This window comes from Petaurus breviceps, unplaced genomic scaffold, assembly GCF_028583685.1.
Source record: "Petaurus breviceps papuanus isolate PSGF00001 unplaced genomic scaffold, PetGlider_PUasm1.0 90823, whole genome shotgun sequence".
Lineage (NCBI taxonomy): Eukaryota > Metazoa > Chordata > Mammalia > Diprotodontia > Petauridae > Petaurus > Petaurus breviceps.
Window position 1 is genome coordinate 9,573,382 of NW_027187352.1, and position 17,120 is coordinate 9,590,501.

Here is a 17,120-nt window from a genome sequence, read left to right on the forward strand (position 1 = left end):
TATATATATATATATATATATATATATATATATATATATATATATATATATATACAGGAATGCTGAAGATTTATGTGGGTTTATTTTATATCCTGCAACTTTGCCAAATTTATTTATTGTCTCAAGTAGTTTTTTACTTGATTCTTTAGGATTCTCTAAATATATCATCATATCATCTGCAAAGAGTGATAACTTGGTCTCTTCTTTGCCTAATTTGATTCCTTTAATTTCTTTTTCTTCTCTAATTGCTACTGCTAAAATTTCTAGTACCAGATTGAATAAGAGGGGTGATAGTGGATACCCTTGTTTCACCCCTGATCTTACTGGAAATGCTTCTAGCTTATCCCCATTTCATATAATACTTGCTGATGGCTTTAAATAGATGCTACTTATTTTATGGAAGGCTCCATTTATTCCTATACTTTCTAGTGTTTTTAATAGGAATGGATATTGTACTTTGTCAAAAGCCTTTTCTGAATCTATTGAGATGATCATGTGGTTTCTGCTAGTTTTAGTGTTGATAGGATCAAAAATACTAATGGTTTTCCTAATATTAAACCATCCTTGCATTCCTGGAATAAATCCTACCTGATCAAAGTGTATTATTCTTGTGATAAGTTGTTGTAGTCTTTTTGCTAATATTTCATTTAAAATTTTTTGCATCTATATTCATGAGGAAAATTGGTCTATAAATTTCTTTTTCTGCAATGTACTTTACAAATATTATTTCATCTTATCCTGACAACAACCCTGGGAGGTAGGTGCTATTATTACCCACATTTTACATATGAGTAAAGTGAGACAAAAGGAGGTTAAATGGCTGTCCCAGGGTTGCACAGTCACTAATTGTCTAAGGCAGAATTTGAACTCATGTCTTTCCATTGTACCACTTAAGCTACCAGCTGCATGTGAATATGGTCAGACCTACACTTTAGGAAAATCTGTTTAGCAGCTGTATGGAGGATGTAATAGAGAAGGGACATCTTATTATCTGAAAACAGCTTCCTATCTTTCCATCCTTCCCTATTCCTAACACAACATGTAACCATATCTCCTCCACCTATCCACATCTTCATGGTTCAAGGGTTCAAGATTTGCTTCATCCTCTACAGAGAAAACAGGTCACATGCCATGAGCTTACTCTTCTCCTCCCCTTTTGTCCATCACCCAGCCCTTTGACATAATATCTGATTCTCTCCTTTCTCTGACTGATAAAAAGGTGGCCCTTCTTTTCAAGACCAACCCTTCTATTTGTATTCTTGATTCTATCTACTTCCATTTTCCCCTCAGATTGCTGCTAAAATCATCTCCCCTTGCCCTCACACTAATCATCAGTCTCTCCCTATCTACTGGCCCCTTCTTCATTACCTAAAAGTCTTAAAAAACCTTTATTAGACCCTATCATCCCCTCAAGGTATGGTCCTATTTCTATTCTTCCTTTCATCATTTGATGTTTTTAAACACTGGGCTAACTTCTTACTTGCTACGAGAAAAACCTAAAATTAAACTGATATCACACATCACCATAGTCAGTTTATCTGTATATCCCTGCCAGATCAATATAATTCAACAGAACTGTCCAATGGTGGGTTTTTTTTTTAATCCCTTTTTTCTGCATCTGTGATAACAACAGTCAAGAAATCCCAAGAAAATAGGGACCTTATCTTAGCTCAATCTTTTATTTCCTCCAATATGAAGCACAAAGCTTGTGCAAAACCTAGCACAATAGATTCTTAGACCTAGTCAGGCTGGCTCAATCTGTCTGGAATATTTTCTACAAGGCAAACAATATGTTGAAGATGTTCTGGGCACTATGGCTTCAATAAAATAACTAAATTTTTCTTCTCTCTTAAAAAAATTATTTATTTTTAGTTTTCAACATTCATTTCCACAAGATTTTGAGTTGCAAATGTTCTCCCCATCTCTTCCCTGACATTTACCCCAAGATGGCAAGCATATCCCTTCTGCCCCTTCCCCCAGGCTGCCCTCTCTTCTGTCACTCCATCTTCCTCCTTAGTCCCTTTCCCCGTACTTTCTTGTAGGGCAAGATGGATTTCTATACCCCACTGCCTGTATGTCTTATTTCCTGGTTGCACATAAAAACACTTTTTTAACATTTGTTTTTAAAACTTTTTTTTTCTTTTTTGGAGTGGGGAAGGCAGGGCAGTTGGGGTTAAGTGACTTGCCCAAGGTCACATGGTTAGTGTCAAATATCTGAGCCCAGATTTGAACTCAGGTCCTCCCGATTCCAGGGCTCGTGCTCTATTCACTGCGCCACCTAGCTGCCCCTGTTTTTTTTTTTTTTAATTTAAATTTTTGCTTTTTGGAGGGCAATTGGGATTAAGTGACTTGCCCATGGTCACATGGCTAGTTTTTGTGTTAAGTGTCTGAGGCTGAATTTTTATGCAGGTCCTCCTGACTCCAGGGCTGGTGCTCTATTCACTGCAACACCTAGCCGCCCCTCCACCCCTGTTTTTAAAACTTTTGAGTTCTAGATTCTCTACCTTCTTCCCTCATCATCCACCCCCACTGGGAAGACAAGCGATTCAATATAGGTTATACATGTGCAATTATGCAAAACATTTCCATAGTCATATTGTGAAAGACTAACTATATTTCCCTCCATCATATCCTGGCTCCCATTTATTCTATTTTCTCCTTTGACCCTGTACCATTTCAAAAGTGTTTGCTTCAGGGGCGGCCAGGTAGCACAGCAAGTAAGAGCACCAGCCCCAGTGTTGGGATGACCTAGGGATCGAATCCCGGGCTCACACACTTAGCATCCACTCAGAAACACCTGGCCGTGTAACCTTGAGCAAGTTACTTAACCCCAATTGCTTAGGGGCAGCCAGGTGGCCCAGCGAGTAAGAGCACAGGCCCCAGTGTTGGGATGACCTGGGGGATCGAATCCGGGCTCACATACTTAGCACCACACCCAGAAATAACTGGCCATGTAACCTTGAGCAAGTTACTTAACCCCGATTGCTTTAAAAAAAAATGTTTGCTTCTGATTACCCTCTTTCTCAATCTATTCTCCCTTCTATCATCCCCCCCCCCCACCATCCCCTTCCTCCCTACTTTCCTGTCGGTATGATACCCAACTGAGTGTGTATGTTATTCCCTCCTTAAGACAAGTCCAATTAGAGTAGCGTTTACTCATTCCCTTAAACCTCTCTTCTCTTCCTCTCCACTGTAATAGCTTTCTCTTGCCTCTTTTATGTGAGACAATTTTCCCTATTCTATCTCCCTTTCTCCTCCTCCCAATATATTCCTTTCAACTCAATTTTATTTTTTAGCTGTCATCCGTTTATATTGAACTCACCTGGTGCCCTCTACCTATGTACACATATACTAACATACACAGACACACACATACATATTCCCACCTAATACATACATACATATATATATTTCCTTCAACTATCCTAATACTGAGAAGTCTCAAGAATTACAAATATCGTCTTTCCATGTAGGCATATAAACAGTTCAACTTTATTAAATTCCTTATGATTTCTCTTTCCCGTTTAACTTTTCGTTCTTCTCTTGATTCTTGTATTTGAAAGTCAAATTTTCTGTTCATTGCTAGTGTTTTCATGAAAGTTCTCTATTTCTTTGAATATCCATATTTCCCCTTGAAGTATTTTACTTAGTTTTGCTGGGTAGATGATTCTTGTTTTAATCCTAGCTCCTTTGACCTCCAGAATATCATATTTCAAGCCCTTCTATCCCTTAATGTAGAAGCTGCTAGATCTTGTGTTATTCTGATTGTGTTTCAACAATACTCAAACTGTTTCTTCCTGACTACTTGTAATATTTTCTCCTTGACCTAGGAAATCTGGAATTTGGCCATAACATTCCTAGGAATTTTCTTTTTGGAATCTTTTTGAAGAGGTGATCAATGAATTCTTCTTTTTTTTTTTTTTTTGTTACCTTTTGGAGGGCAGTTGGGGTTAAGTAACTTCCCCAACGTTACATGGCTAGTTATTTTGTGTGGGTGTTAAGGGTCTAAGGCCAGAACCGAACTTGGGTCCTCCTGACTCTGGGGCCAGCACTTTACTCACTGCGCCACCTAGCCACCCCCTTCTCCTTTTTTTTTAATCAAATGCTTTATTAACTTCTAGTTTACATCATTCATTTCTGCAAGATTTTGAGTTACAAATTTTCTCTCTGTTTTTCCCCTACCCACCACTCCAAAACAGTGATCCCACTGGATATCCCCTCCTTCAATCTGCTCTCTCCCATATCTTCTCCCATACCTCCTCCAACTTTCCAGTAGGGCACAGTGGATCTCTATGCCCCAGTGCCTGTATGTCTTATTTCCCAGTTACATGTAAAATAATATTAATAATAGTATAAATATATATATCTTTAAACATTTGATTTTAAAACTTTGAATTCCAGATTCATTCCCTTCCTACCTTGTCACCCACCCTTACTGGGAAGACAAGCAATTCAGTATAGGTTGTACATGTGTAGCTATCCAAACATTTCCATAGTGGATATATTGTAAAAGATTGACTGTATTTCCCTCCCTCCTATCCCACCTCCCACTTGTTCTATTCTCTATTTTAATCCTGTCCCTTTTCAAAAGTGGTTACTTCTAAATTCCTCCCTCCAAGCCTGCCCTCCCTTCCATCATCCCTCCTCTCATCCCCTTCCCCACTACTTTCCTGTAGGGTGAGATACCCTATTTAGTGTGTATGTCATTCCCTTCCCAAGCCAAATTCAATGAGAATAAGGTTGACCCATTCCTTTTTGCCTTCCTGTTCTTCCCCTCCATTGTAATGATTTTCCCTTGCCTCTTCTATATGAGATAGTTTACCTCATTCTGTCCCTCCACATCTCTTCTTATTATATTCCTCTCTCACCTCTTAATTTTACCTTTCAAGTACCATCCCTTGCTATTAAATTGGTCCTGTGCCTTCTATCTATGTATACCTGTATAAGTACAATTACAAATACAATTCACATATGTATTCATATGCCCATATACCCTCCTATATAGACATATATATGTATACATACATATATGTATATATATACACACACGCATTTATATTCCCTTCGACTATTCTCATACCGAGAAAAGTTTCATCAGTTACAATTATAGTTTTTCCTTGTAGGGATGAAAAAAGTTCAACTTTGATAAGTTCCTTATGATTTTTTTTTCCTGTTTACCTTCTCAAGCTGCTCTTGCTTCTTGAAACTGAATGTCAAATTTTCTATTCAACTCTGGTTTTTTTCTTCAAAAAAAAAAAAATTGAAAGCCCTCTATTCCACTGAATGACCATATTTTACCCTGAAACATACTACTCAGTTTTGCTGGGTAGGTGATTCTTGGTTTTAATCCCAGTTCCTTTGACCTTCGGAATATCATATTCCAAGCCCTTTGATCCCTCAGTGTGGAAGCTGCCAGATCCATTGTTATCCTGATTGTGTTTCCACAATATTCAAATTGTTTCTTCCTGGCTTCTTGTAATAGTTTCTCCTTGATCTGGGAACTCCAGAACCTGGCTATAATATTCCTAGGAGTTTTCTTTTTGGGATCTTTTTCAGGAGGTGATTGGTAGATTCTTTCTAAAAACCTCTATTTTGCCTTCTGTTTCTAAAACATCAGGGCAGTTTTCCTTGAGAATTTCTTAAAGAAGGATTTCTAGGTTCTTTTTTTTTTTTTATTGTGGCTTTCAGGTATTCCAATAATTTTTAAATTATCTCTCCTGGATCTATTTTCTAGGTCAGTGGTTTCCCCAATGAGATATTTCACATTGCCTTCTATTTTTTCATTTGTTTGTATCTGTTTAATAGTATCTTGGTTTCTCATAAAGTCACTAGCTTCCATTTGCTCCAATCTAATTCTGAAGGAATGATTCTCCTCATTGAGCTTTTGAGATTCTTTTTCCATCTGGCAAATTTGGCTTTATAAGGCATTCTTCTCCTCATTGGCTTCTTGAGCCTCTTTTGCCATTTGAGTTAGTCTAAGTTAGTCTATTTTTTAAGGTGTTATTTTCTTCAGTCAGGTTGTTGACTCTCATTTCATAATTTTCTTGCATCGTTCTCATTTCTCTTCCCAATTTTTCCTCCACTTCTCAAAATTATTTGGTTTTCAAAATCCTTTTTAAGCTCCTCTATGGCCTGTAACCACCTCGTATTTTCATTTGAAGCTTTTGGTGCAGTTCTGACTTTGTTGTCTTCCTCCTATTCCATGCTTTGATCCCTTTTGTCCCCAAAATAGGCATGTAAAGTTGGGTTGCTCTGCTTGCTTTGCTGCCCTCATTTGCTCATGTTGCCACTCAATTACTTGATTTTTGGTCTTTCTGCAAAAGTAGGACTCTGTTACCAGACAGGGGAGCTTTGTCCCAATCGCTGGGGTTTTCTCAGCTGCCGAAGGTATTAGTTGGATGTCCTCTCTGAAGCCTCCACATGCTCTGGCAAGCTGGTTGCACACCCCAGGACCTAGGACCTCCACCCTAGACTGCAATCTAGATCCAAGCAGGTTAAAGCAATAGCAATTACCCCTCAGACTGGTCGCTTGGTCCCCCTACAATCTGCAGGCCAGGAGCTGAAGCTGCCATGTGGCTGCAGCTGCATGGCCACTCTGCCTCAGCCACTTCCTGCCCTGGGGGCAAAGGCAGACCGCACTCCCAACTACTGGATCCCAAAGTCCACACTGCACTGACCTCTCACTTTGTCCTTAGCATGTGTTGATAATTCTGGAAACCGCCACAGATGCTGGTGATCTGAAGTCGCTCCAGCTGGCAGCTGGTTAGGCCTTCCCTGAGGCTAAAACCTCTGGCTCATGTGGGCCTGGGCTCAGCTCCCAGAGCACTGTGCTCAGCAGGAGGTTAGCTTCTCTGTGTCATTTTGTGGGTTCTGTATCTCCAAAATTTCTTCAGTCACCTTTTATATGAATTGGAGGAGGTGGAAGCCAGAGCCCCAAGGAAGTCCTATTTCTACTCTGCCATCTTGACTCCCCACTGTGATTGGTGAATTCTTTTTTTTTCTGGGGGGGGGGTGAATTCTTTCCTTTTCCATTTTACCCTCTGGTTCTAGAATATCTGGGCAGTTTGCTTTGATAATTTTTTGAAAAATGATGTCTAGCCTCTTTTTTTGATCATAGCTTTCAAGTGGTACAATGATTTTAAAATTATCTCTCTTGGATCTATTTTATAGGTCAGTGGTTTTTCCAATGAGATATTTCACATTGCTTCTATTTTTTTCATTCTTTTATATCTGTTTTATAATATCTGGATTTCTCAAAGTCATTACCTTTCATTTGCTCCAATCTAATTTTGAAGGAATTATTTTTTTCATTGAGCTTTTGAATTTCCTTTTCCATCTGGGCAATTAGCCTTTTTAAGGCATTCTTCTCCTTGTTATTTTTGGACCTCTTTTGCCATTTAAGTTAGTCTATTTTTTAAGGTGTTATTTTCTTTATTTTTTGGGGGGGTCCCCTTTAGCAAGCTGTTAACTCGTTTCCATGATTTTCTTGCATAACTCTCCTTTCTCTTCCTAATTTTTCCTCTACTTCTCTTACCTGATTTTCAAAATCCTTCTTGAGCTCCTCTGTGGCCTGCAACCAATTTGTATTTTGATGGAGAAGTTTTGACTTTGTTGTCTTCTTCTGGTTCTATTTTTTGATCATCTTTATCACCAACAACGATCCTATGGTCTGATTTGTCTTCTTCTGTTTGCTTATCTTGCCAGCTAATTACTTCACTTTTGAGCTTTTTGCCACGGTAGAACTCTGCTTCCAGAGTGGAGAATGCTGTGTCCCAAATTTATGGGGTTTTGTGCAGTTATTATCAGAGCTTTTTCTAGGCACCTGCCTCAGAACTGTGAGGAGGACTGCCTCTCCACAGCCTCAACAAGTTCTGCTACGCCAGTGCTCCTCACCCCAGGATCACCACCCAAGACTGTGACCCGGATCCAAGCAGGGCAAAGCAAGAGAATCCTTCCTCAGTGCCAGCAAAGAGATTCCTGCAATTGCCTTCTGGTCAGCCGCTTGGTCCCCCCCACCCCTTATCTGTGGGTCTGGAGCACAGGAAGAACTGCCACCTGAGCTACAGCCACCTTCATCTCCCCAGGGTCAGGGGCTGGACTGTGCTCTTCTCTCACCCATGTCCAACAGAGCTTCCCCACTGACTTTTACTCTCTCTTTGGTGTTTGTGGGTGGAGAAGTCTGGAAACCACCACAGCTACCAGTGATTCAGGTCTGCTCCTGTGGGACTGTGCTCAGCTCCCAGACTGGTGAGACAGAACCTTCCTGTCAGCCTTCCAGGCTGCCTTCAGTGGGAGATTTGTTTCACTCTGTCCTTTTGTGGGTTCTGTAGCACTAAAATTTGTTTAGAGTAATTTTTTTTAGGTATTGGAGGTGGTTGGAGCATGAGCTCAAGCAAGTTCCTGCTTTTACTCTGTCATCTTGCCTCCACCCCTCAACTAAATTGTTCAAAATGAGGTCATGTGACCAGGAAGAAGGGAAACCCTGGTTGGGGAAGAAAAGTGAAAAGAAGGAAGACTGTAGCTCAATTGCTACAAAATACTTGGAATTAAGAGGAAAATACAAAAGAAAAGGAGATAAAGTTGGCAGAGAAATAAAAATTACAATATTATATTGGAAGAATGGTTTTAGATGTGTTATATATTCATATATGTGCATATTTAAACTACATACATGTGAATGTGTACATATCTATATCTATAGTTTTCTTCTTCCACTAAAATCCTATTCTGATGAGTTCTCAAAGGTTATGCTATGGAAAGTCTCAACATACTAGAAAATCTTTGAGTATAAATCTGGATGAATTATATTAAGTCCAGTGAAATGTAAAATGATCAATTTAGATAAATGTGGAGATGTTTTTCATCAGGAGGTGGACTACAAAACTCATGAATCTGTTTACTTAGTAATAGAGGGGTTGTAATCTCCCAATAGGGAGTAATTAATTAACACTAATTAAATGACAGCTCTTCTGGAGTACGGTTTTTTAATATCAGAAGATTGCATGATATATGGTGAGGTAAATGTAACCAACTGACTATTCAATACTGTATAAATATATAGAGAATTAAAGATTAAATCTTAACACATAAAAGATACCAAACAGTTTTGCTTGTTTATTTGTTGTGCCCAACAACTTGACTTATTTATTTGTCATGTCCAACTCTTCATACCCCCATTTGAGGTTTTCTTGGCAAAAATACTGGAGTGGTTTGCCACTTTCTTCTCCAGCACATATGACAGATGAGGAAACTGAGAGAGTTTAAGTGACTTGTCCAAGGTCACACAGTTAGTGGGCTTCTGAGGCCAGTTTTTGAACTCAGGTTTTCCTGACTCTAGGCCTGGTGCTCTATCCACTGTGCCACCTAGTTGCCCCCCACCAAACTGTTATATTTGTCTAAATATAGTTTATATGTGTTTTGACTATAAGGTCTTTCAGGCAACTATGGATTTGAGGGGGAAAGGAGGAAAAGGGAAGACAACATTCAGCTGGCAGAGTCTACAACCATGTCTGACAGTATATGCACCACTCCTTACCCAAAGTTCTCGTATTTTGCAACAAAAGAAAGGCAGTGAATTTTTTCATCATACGTGGTATGTAAATGCAACTGAGTATCATAGCAAGAGAATGAGGAATTCCAAGAAACAGGACAACCTGCATAAACCAACGAAGGCTGAACAAGTATTGTATATTAATATGTCTCTAAAGACACATAAAACTGAACTTTTTATGTATTTTAAAAACTTTTTGTATGTGATATGTCAATTATTGTACACAATTTGGCACTGAGTTCGCAAAATCTAATGGTCCCTTAAGTGCCAAATCTAATAGCCTTCTCTCAATCCTCATTTGCAATTTTGATCTCTCTGTACCATCTGATACTGAAGTCCTCTCCCTGGATACTCTCTCCTTTCTGGGTATTCACACACTGTTCTTTTGTGATTCTCCTTCTACCTGTCTAATGACCTTCTTAATTCTCTTTTGTTGTTTCACACCCCCTAGCTTGAGTATACTTCCAAATTGCCTTGAGTTGACTGACTCTTCTTCATCTCTCTGCCTTAAGTCTTTCTTCACTATAATTTATACTCCACCCTCCTGCCTAAGTGATTTCCCTAAAGTAAAAGTCTGACCACATCACTCCACCCAACTCAATAAACTAGTGGATCTACCTCTTGGATAAAGTATAATAACAATAATAATGGCTAGCATTTATGTAGCATTTTAAAGTTTACAAGGTTCTTTACAAATATTACCTCATTTTATCCTCACAACAACCCTTGGAGGTAGGGGCTTATTATTAACTTCATTTTGCAGGTAAGAAAACTAAGGCAGAGGTTAAGAGACTTCCCCAGGGTCCTATAATTAGTAAATTTCTCAGACTAGATTTGAACTCAGATCTTCTTGACTCAACATCTAGTGCTCTATTCACTATATCATGCAGCTGGTATTTAAAAGTTCACAATCTGGCTCCTTCCTACCTTTCAAATCCACAAGGTATATTATGTCCCTTCACATACTTTACAAAACAGCCAGAGCCACCTATTTGCTGTTCTCACACAGGATACTTCATCTCTATGCCTTTGCCCTAGCTGTCCAACATAACACTGCTTCCTGGAATTCCTAGTTCTATTTAAGACTCAGTTCAAGTACCATCTTCTGTAGACTGCCTTTCCTAGTTCCTCTACCTCCTAAAGTTTTACCTTCCAAGGTTACCCTCATCTATTTCTTGTATATGTCTATATGTGTACATGGTGTCCAGCCAGCAGAAGGTAAGCAAATCAAAAGTAGAGACAATTTTGGTTTTGTCTTTGTACCCCCAGGCTTATTAGCACATTGTCTGGCATATATATAAACACTTAATAAATACAGTCAATCCTCAACTTTCATGGGGATAACATTCCCAGAAGCCAGTGTAAAAGCAAAAAAATTGCAAATGGTGATACACTAAACCTATGGGAAATATGGCACTGTGTTCCCACAATCACTAAAAGTTATCTTTAATGCTGAAAATACACATTTCTTCATATATTTCTTTATAACACAGCATTAATTATAATAATATGTACTTTTCCTAACACCGTAACCAGGAAATAACCCATAAAATACAGTACACAAAATAAAATTGGCATCATACAAAACATTTTTCTCATTAATAATTTCCTAGAATTCTGTGACCCTTTGTGCTAACAACCCAATTTTAAAAACCATTGATTTAAAATAATTTTCATTTTTCTTTTTATTTAGTATTTTATTTTCCCCCACTTACATGTAAAAACAATTTTAACATTAATTTTTAAAACTTTGAATTACAAATTCCCTCCCTTCCTCTCCCCCACATCCCCCTGACACTGAGAAGGCAAGCAATTTGATATAGGTTATACATGTGTAGTCATACAAAACATTTCCATAATGGTCATATTATAAAAGACTAACTATATTTCCCTCCATGCTATCCCCCCCACCCGCATTTATTCTAGTCTCTCTCTCATCCTGTCCCTCCTCAAAAGTGTTTTATTTCTAACTATCCCCTCCCCCAATCTGCCCTTCCTCCTATCACCACCACTATAAAAGCTTTTTATTGCTTCTTTTATGAGATAATTTACCCCCATTCTACCTCTCCCTTTCTCTTTCTCCCAGTACATTCCTCTCTCACCCTTTAATTTTATTTTTTAGACATCATCCCTTCATATCCAACTTCATACTTGTGCCCTCTGTCTATAAATATTCTATCTACTTCTATCTACCCTAATAATGAGAAAGATCTTATGTGTTAACAAATATCATCGTTCCATGTAGGCTTCTCTTGAGTATTACATTTGAAAGTAAAATTTTCTATTTAGCTCTGGTCTTTTCTCAAGAAAGCAGGAAATTCCTTTATCTCACTAAATGAGATTTTTTTTACCTTGTGGATTATACTCAGTTTTGCTGAGTAGGTGATTCTTCATTGTAATTCCTAGCTCCTTTGCCCTCCAGAATATCATATTCCAAGTCTCTGACCCTTTAATGTAGAAGATGCTAGATCTTGTGTTATCCTGATTGTGGCTCCGTGATATTTGAACTGTTTCTTTCTGGCTGCTTGCAATATTTTCTCCTTGACCTGGGAATTCTGGAATTTGGCTATAATATTCCTGGCAGTTTTCATTTGGGGACTGCTTTCAGGAGGTGATTAGAGAATTCTTTCCATTTCTATTTTACCCTCTGGTTCTAGATCATCAGGGAAGTTTTCCTTGATAATTTCTCAAAAGGTAATATCTAGGCTCTTTTTTGTTGTTGTTCGTGGCTTTCAGGTAGTCCAATAATTTTAAATTATCTCTCCTGGATCTATTTTACAGGTCAGTTGTTATTCCAATGAGATATTCCACACTGTCTTCTTTTTGTTCCCATTCTTTTGGTTTTGTTTTGTTGTTTCTTGATGTCTCATGAAATCATTAGCTTCCATTTGCTCCATTCTAATATATATATATATATATTTGCTTTTCAGAGGGCAATTGGGGTTAACTGACTTACCCAAAGTCACACAGCTAATAAGTGTGTCAAGTGTCTGAAGCCAGATTTAAACTCAGGTCCTCCTGACTCCAGGGCTTGTGCTCTATTCACTGTGCCACCTAGCCATCCCTCCATTCTAATTTTTAAGGAATTATTTTTTTCAGTGAGCTTTTGGACCTCCTTTTCCCTTTGGCCAATTTTGCTTCTTTTTTTTTTTTCAGGAGGAAATAAACTTTATTTTAAGAGTTTACATCACAAGCATTCATTTTGATGAGAGACCACACAAGCATTCGCCTCATCCCAACATTTTACATTATCTCATGTTATCTCCACAGTGGGGAACAGCTTTCCCCTCCTCGAAGGTTGTTCTGAAATAAAGATATTAGTGACAAATAGACAAAAAAACCAAAGTACTGGTGGTCTGTTTTCTTTATCATTTCACTACTAATTATGCATTATGCTAAATTAGATTGGTCTTCAGAGTTGATTTTTCCATTTCTTCCTTTTGAAGGTCTCAATAAGGCTAATCCATTTGCAAACCTGCACTGCTTCAGCACCTCGCTAAAGCCCTCACACAGTTTGAGGTCACCCTGGTTCTGGGCACACTCTAAGAACTGCTTCATCTCGTAGTGGCAGGGACCAAATTGCTGCTGCTGCTGCTGGTAGGCTGGCTGTGCTCCCTGAGGCTCCTGGTAGGTGATATCAGGCCTTGCAGGCTCAGCACTGCTCCCACCACTAAAGCCACTTGTAATGGCATGACCAACGGTGTGGCTGACAGCTGAACCCACTGCCATCCTGGCTGCGGTGGTACCCATTTGGGCCATTAAACCCGGCTGCTTAGGGGCAGCAGCAGGAGGGGCAACTGCAAACGGTAGTACTGCTGCTGGAGGATGAGCTGCTGGTGGTGGTGCAGCTCTCATTGGGGGTGCCCAACTGGACGGGGGGGCCACCCGGGAAGTCCGGCTCCTGCTTCTGCGTGGCATACTCGACTCCAAGCAGTAGACGTCCTGGGGAGAAGTGTCAATTTTGCTTCTTAAGGTATTCTTCTCTTCATTGGCTTTTCAGACCTCTTTGACCATTTGGTCCAGTCTGTTTTTTTAAGGTGCTATTTTCTTCAGTATTTTTTTTTTGTGTCTCCTTTACTTAGCTTGTTGCCTTGTTTTTCATGGTTTTCTTGCATCATTCTCAGTTCTCTTCCCAATTTTTCCCCTACCACTCTTATTTGATTTTTTTTTTTTTGCCTTTTTGGAGGGCAATTGGGGTTAAGTGACTTGTCCAAGGTCACATGGCTAGTTTTTTTTTTTAATTTATTAAGTGCCTGAGGCAGGATTTGAACTCAGGTCCTCCTGACTCCAGGGCCAGTGCTCTATTCACTGAGCCACCTAGCTCTGCCCCTTCTTACTTGATTTTCAAAATTCTTTTTAAGCTGTTCCATGACTTGAGATCAATTCATATTTTTCTTGGAGGCTTTGGATGTAGGAGCTTTGACTTTGTTCTCTTCTTCTGAGTGTATTTTGATCTTCCTTATCACCATAGTAGCTTTCAATAGTCAAGAATTTTTCCCCCATTATTTGCTCATTTTCCCAGCTTATTAGATGACTTCTTTGTTAAAGTAGAGCTCTGCTTCCAGGAGTGCCCACTGTCCCAAGCTTCAGGGGTTTTGTGCAGCTGTTTTCAGAACTACTTCTAGGGACCCATAAGTTTTCAGTTCTTCCAAGGTGGTATGATCTAAGGAGAGGTGTTTACTCCTCTTTTGGCCTATGCTCTGGTCTGTGAGTGACCACAAGCACTCTTTTCTGCCCTGGATCTGTGAGGAGGGTTCCCTCTCCACTGCCGCCACAAGCTTTACTATTCCAGTGCTTCTCCTCACCCCAGGACTGTCACCGAAGACTGAGACTCAGATCCAAGTATGGACAAAGCCAAAGAGGTCCAACTCAGTGCTAGCAAATAATTCCCTGTAATCTCCTGACCAGTCGTTGGATCCCCTTACTGTCTGCCGACTGAGAGCTCTAGAAGCAACTGCCGCTGCTGCTGACTCAGTCACTCTCCAGGCCTGTTCCTGGTTTGCTGGGGCCAGGGCTGTCCTGGGGTGGCCGGTGCTATACTGCACTCCAATCTCATCCAGGTTGGACAGACCTTTCCTGCTGACCTTCTAAATTGTCTGGCATCTGTGGGCTTAGAAGTCTGGAAAACTGCCACTGCTGCCTGTGATTCAGTCCCCTGAGGCCTGCTCTGGGTTTACTGAGGCCCAGTGTGTACTGTACAGCATGGTGTTGGACTGCACTCCTCTCTCAACCTGATGCAACAGACCTTTCCTGTTGACCTTCCAGGTTGTCTTGGGCTGGAAATTTGTTTCATTCTGTCTTTTTGAGGATTTTGCTGCTCTAGAATCTGTTTACAATCATTTTTAAAAGGATTTGGGAGGCAGCTAGGTGGAGCAGTGAGTAGAGCACTGGCCCTGGAGTCAGGAGGACCTGAGTTCAAATCTGGTCTCAGACACTTAACACTTACTAGCTATGTGACCTTGGGCAAGTCACTTAACCCCAATTATCCTGCCTTCCCCCCGCCCCTCCCCCAAAAAAAACAACAAGGATTGTTGGATTGGAGGGATTTAGAGGAGAGCTCAAGAGAGCCTCTGCCTTTACTTCATCTTCTTGGCTCTGCCCTCTCATTTCACATAACACATGAACCCTACAGTATCATAAAATACTGTGTAGTAAATGTAATTCTTAAAACTAAAACATTTTTTACCTTAAATCTCACCTCCCCTTGTATCAAATGGCATTGTACTGAACCCTACACTGTTGTAAACCTCTTGCCTTGGTCACCCTCTGAAAACCAAGAGAGGGTTGCTGGGACTGCACTACATTTTGGGGGCATAATTGCAACACAAAAGTTGAGTTTGAAAGGCAAACCCTGAAAATATGCAATGGATACATGGGGAACTTTTTACAATGGCAGAGTGCAAAGATCAGTAAAGTGCCTCCTGGGATATTAGCTGTTCCACAAACCTGTGCTCACCCTGCCTCTCATTTTTTTCTCTACTGTACATAGTTGGGAATGTGTGTAGTTTTATCAATACCAAAGTAAAAATCAAGTTACTAATAAAATCATGCAAATGTTTGAAAATCACAAAAGTCGAACATGCAAATATTGAGGATTGATTGTACTTGTTGATTAACCCATCCTAAAATAAAATTCTATTGAAGAACACGTTTAAAACAATTAACAAATACTGAATGCTGATTTTAATGATACTTTTAGAACTACAAAATAACCAGGTAAAGATCTGAAAAGCATCTGTACAAAATGATATAAAAACACTAAAAAAACACAGGGACCATCAGCCAGCTATTGAAAGATTAAGAGTTCCTCATCAAAGAAGAAGCTGATTGATAGGCATTCTTAGAGCATATGATAAAGAGGTCAAAAACTTACATAAATAGTTTTGGAACAAGGAGACATAATTTCACTCAGAAATAGTGAAGAATCGTAATAGGTACACACTATTGGGTTTATCAAATGAAACAAAAGTGGTTTTCTTTCAGATGGGGCCTATGAAATGGTTATGATTCAAAAATTAAATCAAAAGACCTGCCATGGGCAGCATCCACATAAATTCAGTCAACAATGTTAACAGACAAGCAATGAACAAATAAAAAGCTGTGTCATGATGATTTCTTTATGGAAATGAGGAGTTTATATAGGATGGCAATTCAAAATCAGATCACCACCACCAAAATTATAGAAGCATTATCCTCAAGGAGTCTGAAATTATGACCAATCTAGATTATTCAAGGAGATATTAGAAAAATAGACATCAAAATATCATTTGTAAATCAAATAAATCATATTAAAACTAAACTATCATAGATATATCATAATACATATCATAGCATTCATTACAACTGTCCCAACATAAACATCGATCCATGAACATTAGAAGAATGATATTAATAGATATTGTTATATCAAATACTCAATTTTCAAAGCTATGGGAAATTAAAACCTTTCAAAATACAGCACCCTAGCAGAGGAGATTAAAAATAATGTGGGAACAATCGTCTTACTTGCTACTAGAGTTATGGTAGGAATGTTTTCAGCTCAATGAAAACCTATAGAGGATGACCTGACAGCCTAATATTTTTATTCAACTATCAAATACATTATTTTATATTTTAAATAGATATATTTTATAAAAAAATTATTTTATCCATTACTTACAATAGTTGGCAGAACATTAAGTATAAAAGAACAGCAGGACAGCAATGTTGTCCTGGGACTGTTTTTGTCCCAACATCACAGAAAAAGATGAGAACAAGATTCCTTATGTCTCTTCTAATGTCAAATTTACGATCCTCTGGCCACATAAAGATGGATATGCATCAATATGCATTTATTAAGCACCTACTATGTTCCAGACACTGTCAAAAAGATGTTATTATGGTTTCTGAACTACCAGGATAAACAACATTTTAAGAGTTTAACCCCAATCGTGCTAAATCTTACATCAGTTTATTAACTGAAATGAAAGGAAATAAACTTGAAATGATCCACACAATTTCAGAGACACCAGTGCTACCTAGCTATCCAAGGGAAGCCAAAGCGAGATCTCATATCTATCAAAATATGCAT

At 39.0% G+C, this 17,120-nt stretch overlaps 2 protein-coding genes across 7 annotated transcripts in view; both read right to left on the bottom strand.

Annotated features, from left to right (window-relative positions):
- Positions 1-17,120, bottom strand: part of NARS2 (asparaginyl-tRNA synthetase 2, mitochondrial) — a 174,731-nt gene that overhangs the window by 91,270 nt on the left and 66,341 nt on the right. The window lies entirely within an intron of this gene.
- On the bottom strand, positions 12,899-13,532 carry LOC138148312 (coiled-coil-helix-coiled-coil-helix domain-containing protein 2-like). 2 transcript variants are annotated; one of them, XM_069070941.1, is made up of 2 exons: positions 13,356-13,531; positions 12,899-13,280 (listed from the first exon to the last, which is right to left on the bottom strand). In XM_069070941.1, the coding sequence occupies exons 1-2, from the start codon at positions 13,466-13,468 to the stop codon at positions 12,941-12,943; spliced, it is 453 nt and encodes a 150-aa protein (XP_068927042.1). In that variant the 5' UTR covers positions 13,469-13,531; the 3' UTR covers positions 12,899-12,940. The 2 variants fall into 2 exon arrangements, with proteins under 2 accessions (XP_068927042.1, XP_068927041.1); XM_069070940.1 differs by having other exon boundaries at positions 12,899-13,532.

Excerpts from the sequence above, each read along its gene's own strand:
- LOC138148312 (XM_069070940.1), bottom strand. The coding sequence starts at position 13,468 with ATGCCACGCAGAAGCAGGAGCCGGACTTCCCGGGTGGCCCCCCCGTCC.